This window comes from Thalia democratica, chromosome 4, assembly GCF_965202585.1.
Source record: "Thalia democratica chromosome 4, ktThaDemo2.hap1.1, whole genome shotgun sequence".
NCBI lineage: Eukaryota > Metazoa > Chordata > Thaliacea > Salpida > Salpidae > Thalia > Thalia democratica.
Genome location: NC_139168.1, coordinates 28544069 through 28550445, shown reverse-complemented (window position 1 = coordinate 28550445; position 6377 = coordinate 28544069). Strand labels below are relative to the sequence as shown.

Genomic DNA, 6377 nt, shown 5'->3' with positions numbered 1-6377 from the left:
TTAACATTTATACTCTATTTTAATTTGACCTAGAATCTAAATCTTAATAGTTATTAATTTACACTTCAAATACAACATGCAGCACCTGATACATAAGCTTCAACCTGTTTTTTTTAATTCAGTTTAATTTAGATAATTTTTTTTTCAGTATATAATTGACAACAAAGAAGTTTGAAAACTGCAGTTTATCAAGTAAAAGTTTCACTATCTCAAAACTATTCTCCGTCACTTTTTTTTTGTTGTACACTTGAAAAAAGTTCTACTATATTTTATTTTGTTATTTATATCTATTGGTCACAACTATTTTAGCGAATATTTATCCACGGCCTTCTTAGTTGCTACCATGACAACGGCGCTGGCGATGAAACATGATCCCGCGAAATAAAAGGGCAAGTCGTAAGAGTTCGTCCCATCGAATAATGCTCCCGCTAAAGTTGGTCCCGCCACTGCACCTGCAACATATTTTAGTAGTCATAATTTTTACATAAATTGAAATGAAATTTATTATTTATAAAAAAGTCTATTTAGTATCTAAAATATTTTTTTAGAATTTGTACTATTTTAAATGTTATTTTCTATTAAGGTGAAAAAAAAAACATTTCAATGCAACTTACCGAAGTACTATTTAATTTAAAAGAAGCTTTTAGTTGATTTACTCAAACTTACCACTCTGTTTTAGATTTAACAGGCTATATCATACTGTATTCTTAAGTTTTTAGTAATATAGTACATTATTAAAAATATACAATTATGACAAAAGTTAAATTGTTAAAAAGTTTATTACTTAGCAATTGTTTCACGCTAGTGCGATGATCACAAGTAAAAGTAAACAAACTAATAAGTTGCAACGGACAAACATTTTATATAGTTTTAAATAAGTAATTAGTTGATTAGGTGATTGGTTAAGTAATTGAATTTTAGTAATATTCAGCAAGATAAATTATAATTAACGTAAATACAATCATAACAAAAATCAAACGACAAAACAAAACTATATAATGAAAACAAAGGTAGATTAAACTTAAATCTAGCAAATTAAGACTTTAAATAAAATTTTGTAAAATGTCTACATTTTCCCACCAGTTCTGATCTCAAGTTTAAAAGTTTGTTTTTATCTGCAAATGCGATTTCGAGTCTTTCTAAGTTACATAGGGTACAAATTTTACTGGGCTTGTTTTGGTTACTGCGATGAACAATTTCCCATTTCATCATTTTTCTCCAATCAGGGTTGCAATTCTTTATTTTGTGAATGAATCTACTTAATCTTGTGCTTTCTTTCTTCTTTACATTATTAAAGGATTGTGTATGTTCGTAAAATCTACTTTTGAATTGTCTCCCAGTTGAACCAATGTAAATATGTTCTTTTTTGTTATACATGACTGTTGCTTTTATAAATGACTCCTTTGGTAAGACATTCACCTTTAACTGGACAATTATGTTTTGATCTACAATTGCATAATTTGCCGTTTTCTTCAGTTGTATCATTTGAGTTTTGAAGTAATTTCTGGTTGTGATTGGACAATTCTTTTTCCAAATTGGACATGCAAGAATATGAAATCTTAATTGTATTTCTATTAAATATAGAACCATAAAAGCCTGATTTAGGAAAACGTCTGGATACTAATTTTAGGAATTCTTTCCCAATATTCGTCTTTATAGAATTACTGAAAGGAGGATTGAAGTAAAAAACTTTATTTTTCCATTTTCAATTTATTAAAAATATATATATAAATATAAAAATTTTATTATCTACAGCACACGTTTGGATTTAAAAAGCAAAACCTCTGGCCCACGACGTATTTTAGCTTAAAAAAACATTTGAAAATCAAAAATTGAGCTTTTTTTGTGAAAAAATTGTTTTTTAAAGGTTTCTCTTAGTTAATTTTTAGTAGAAATTTATGCTTATTAATTAAGCGAAATCACACAACAAACAGTTAATACTATTTATTGACTACAATTAATCAAAACAGTAAAATTTGATAACCATAGTACTTTCATAATATATACTGAAAGTTTAAATTAGAAAAATTTTATGTAAGCCATAAAGTTTGCTCAAATAAAAAACTTTTTTTTTGTTTGTTTCAATGTCAAGTTCTTCTACAACAAACTAGTAAAATATCAACTGGTGTTCATTTCTACCAAAAGTTCAAACTAAGAAAAAGGACAAAAAAAAATTTCCTTACCAATCGCTTTTCCAACGTACACGTAGGTCAATACGCGGTCTACGTACAAACTTCCGAACAACTTGTGACCTGTGACGTATATCATCGAGTTCGCCTGACCTGACGTCATTCCGCAACCTACGTATTGTTAACTTTCAAAATTAGATAAAAAACTCGAAAAATAATTACGCTTATGCAGTATAAATGTTTAGTAGAAAGCATTGTATCTACTTGAAGTTGTCAATGTTGAAACGAAAAAGACTAAATCTTTATAAAGTATAACAAGCAAAGTACAAGTACAACTTAAACTGACAAAATGCGTAAAAATACATCCAATTGAAGTTGTCAATGGGTATGGTCACTATAGTAACGACCCCGGAAACTGTTGCAAAAATAGCGTATATGTAAGTTAGGCTTATCCGGCTTCGTTCGGCGATGAAGCCTCCAAAAAGACGACCGAAAAATTCGACAACGCCGAAAACAATCATTATGCTGTTTGCCTGGGTTGTAGTGGCATTGAACGTCAATTTCGCAAATTTAATCTGTTTTAAGATGTCGTTTAGTTAGCGTTGATCGAACTCAAAATGTTTTCTTTATGGCTGATTTAGTCTACAAATATTAAATTAAAAAACTAAAAAAACACTATTTTCATGTTTTTAAAGTGACAAAGCTTAAGAGCTATAGCACTGTAAACTTTAAAACTATAACACATACCTTACAAAGTTATACTAAATTATACAACTAATTTGATTATTTATATACCTTATTTTTCAACGAACACACACAATGTTTACAAAAAAAAGTTAAGGTATAAACAACTCTGTTTTTTTTCTTATATTGAAATTTTTTAAATTTTACACTAGTTTGTAAAATAAAAATAAAATTAACTTTTATTTTATAACTCTTTTCAAGTTGCATGCATAAGAAGTTTCTATATAAATAAAAACAAGTATAGTTTAAAAACAAAACAACTTCAAATTAAAAATCAAAACACAACAAACTTTATTATGGAAATTTATAAGTTTCGAGGATTAATGTAACAAAAGTCAAATGTTTACTATGAATATGAAAGGAAACACAAAGGCGACGCTCCACAGAAGAGTGGCGAGTATCCACAAAAAAACTCCCGGATTCATCAGCATTTTCGGTGTGCTCAACTCAGTCACCTCATCTGTTATTATTTCCACCTCAACCTCTTCTTTTTCGTTTGCTTCAGCTGCTTTTAAACATAATTATGATAGTATTTTAATACTAAAAGATAGTGTTACTATTTTTGTAAAATAAAGAGTGAAACTGTGAAAATAAAAGCTAAAAATATTTTCCAGCGCCCGCAAGGCAAACTAATTAAGTTCCAAACAGACTTTTCAGCTCGACAAAATCCACCGGTTTCGGGTTTTGGTTCGCGAAGTCTGGCTTTTCGTCGTCTGGTTCGCGGTAGATGGGAAGGCCGATCACCACAGTTGAGATGACGTAAGCGCACATTATTCTGAGTGCCTTTCTCCATCCGTGCGCGTCGATCAGGTAGCCCAGGAAGGGATTGATAGCCAGACTTCCTGTACAATTTGATGATAAGAATAAAAAGTAAAAAAAAACAGAGTAAAATTACAATAACCATTTGAAAATTGTATCTATAAAAAATTCGTTACAGTAATAAATTTTTAATTAAATTTTATCGGAGTGTTTCAATTATATACAAATGCTTTTAAAAAAAATAGCTTATCACACTTTAATTTGTTAAGTATAAAAAAAAGAAATTAAAAAAACTTCTGGCTTAAAGTTTTACCTAAACAATATTAAACATATACTAACACTTTCAGCTTAAAAAAGGCGTTGTCCGAAATAATCGCTTTTAACTTTTATCTGCATCAAAAATAACATACCAAAAGACAGTCCTGTAGTGGCGAGGCAAGTTGCTAATCCTTTATTTTTCTCTTTGAAATGCGATCCAATCAAAATCATTGAAGGAATAAAAAATAAGTTTCCTCCGATTCCAAGTAATGTACTTTAAAATAAAGTTAGGCTCAAAAGATGGTTTCAAAATTTTATTACGTTTTTAAAAGCTATAAGTCCGTTACCATACAGTAATGAAGACAGTAAGAGTCATTAACAATAAATTTTTAGTTTAAATAAGCTAAGTTGTGATTTTTCCCATCATATTAGGTAAGTAAGACATTGAAATTTTTGTGACTGGATAATAAAACCAAATGAGTTGTACATAGGTAGGTTTAACTTATTTTTTTTTCTGTTATAGGAATTTAGAAGTTATGTAAGTTTATGTAAGGCCAGTTTTAGTATATTCAAGTCAGCACTTTTAATAAAAACATTTTCTATCATTACCTCAATTTTAACAACTATTAAATTACGTAAAACCAATATGAAATAACTACATATATTGCTTTTTCTAACTTTTCTTTTATAAAATAAAAAGTTTCTGAAAAATTTAAAAAAGCTGCTTGAAAACTTAAAATCTTTGATACTTTATATAACTTGATTTTGTTTGACTTAGTTTTATTTAAAACTCAATGGTACTTTTATGGTATTTTAAGGGTATATTAAAACTATAAAACTTAAATAACTTTGTGAAAACTCACATTTATTTTCTAAGCTAAAGCTGAAATGATGAAAAAGCTAAAATATAGTTTAATAAATTTTTGTTTCTAAGGCCAACACCTTTTTTTGAGGCTTTTTTGCAAGCAATGTATGAAGCTTGTTTATAGTTTCTATCTGAAAAACTATTATAAAACTTAAGACATTAATAAGTCTCAAATTAAAAAAAATACTGATTTTTTCATGAGCACTAAGCCATATCCAAGAAAATTGGTAAAAAGTAAGTTCAATTTAACTACGTATAACAGTTGGCTTAGTTATTTAATCACAAAAAAGTCAATGATCACTTAATTTCTCAACCTACTGTGTATGCTATGACTCAGTTAATCCGTAAAAAAGAGTAAATGATCAAAACTTTACCTAAATGTGAACAAAAACAGATAAACATTATTGACATAAGAGCTTGATATCATGCCGATGAGCACGAACAACGACCCAATGATACAAGTGTTACGAGTTCCAATCTTCTTCATTACAACAAAGCTGACCGGACTAAAACTGTACGTGAGTCCGAGAGTCAGAGAACCGACAAAGCCTAAAACGGTTAAACTATAATAACATATAAAAAAAAAAATTTTTAGCAAATTTCACTAAAACAAACTTTAAAATAACTCTATCTAATTACGATAACGAAATGCAGTTATGCTTAAAATAAGATAAATGATACTTTTTACAAAAAGTTAACACAGGAAAACTGTTTTAATTACCATTCTAACCTGTCAATGCCTCCGAGCTTCCAAATTCGCTCCGTAAAGACTGCGTCAAGTTTCCGTAGCTTTGCAAAAAACCCCCTAGTCCTGTGAGCACGAAGCAAAAAGCTCCAACCACAAACCAGCCCTTGCGTTTCGACCAAATTTCGGTAAACTTCATATTTATTTCTAAGTTTTAAATTTTCGTTTAATTTTAAAGTTTTTAAGCTCAAAAGACTGAGATAGTTCTTACAGTATTGAACTTTAAAGTTAATGATTTATCATATAACCTTTTTTGTCTAGTAAACATCTGTAGTTTTGCTGTATGTTACTAAACTGTATAAATTTTATCATGCATTCAAGATTTTTTTCTAATGAAAAATTCAAAAGTTGGTAAGAATTATAAGTTCTTTATTGTACTTTAGTCCTGAGCGTTACGGAAACCACACAGAACTGCGTAAATTTCTTGAGAGTTTCCACTTTTTATGAAACATCTATTTTGGACAAGTAGCAACTTCAACACCCGTGGTTGTTTTTTTTTTGGTTTATTTAGGTATTTTTTTTATTAATATAAATTTTGATCATACCACTTCAATAACCACACAACAAGCTCAGACTGAGAACCGAGTTTCGTTCTTATTAAAACTTGTCAGTCGGCCGCAACAGGAAGATTAAACATTTCTACAGTGTTAAACGTATAAATCTGGTGATTTAAGAAGGTTAGATGTTCTATTTAAAGTTTAAAAGTTAACCATTTTTACCACAAGAAAAATTTCAAAACTATAAAGTTTTCAAAACATTACTTTTACAAGCTTTGAAAACATGTTTTGTGGTTTTAGATATAGAAAAGGTTTATAGGTGCTAATTTACATTAAAGTTTTTTTAATGTTATTTATTTTCCTATTTTTTTTTGGTTTTG

At 28.8% G+C, this 6377-nt stretch overlaps 1 protein-coding gene across 3 annotated transcripts; it reads right to left on the bottom strand.

The window, feature by feature from the left end:
- Nucleotides 1-253: 253 nt before the first annotated feature.
- On the bottom strand, nucleotides 254-5928 carry LOC145833818 (monocarboxylate transporter 14-like). 3 transcript variants are annotated; one of them, XM_082941008.1, is made up of 8 exons: nucleotides 5486-5928; nucleotides 5130-5304; nucleotides 4043-4164; nucleotides 3524-3715; nucleotides 3221-3381; nucleotides 2476-2704; nucleotides 2184-2300; nucleotides 254-452 (listed from the first exon to the last, which is right to left on the bottom strand). In XM_082941008.1, exons 1-8 carry the CDS (start codon nucleotides 5637-5639, stop codon nucleotides 301-303), a joined length of 1302 nt encoding a protein of 433 aa, XP_082797134.1. In that variant the 5' UTR covers nucleotides 5640-5928; the 3' UTR covers nucleotides 254-300. The 3 variants fall into 3 exon arrangements, with proteins under 3 accessions (XP_082797134.1, XP_082797135.1, XP_082797136.1); XM_082941009.1 differs by having other exon boundaries at nucleotides 3221-3378; nucleotides 5486-5925; XM_082941010.1 differs by lacking the exon at nucleotides 254-452 and adding an exon at nucleotides 855-1664.
- Between the last annotated feature and the right edge of the window lie 449 nt (nucleotides 5929-6377).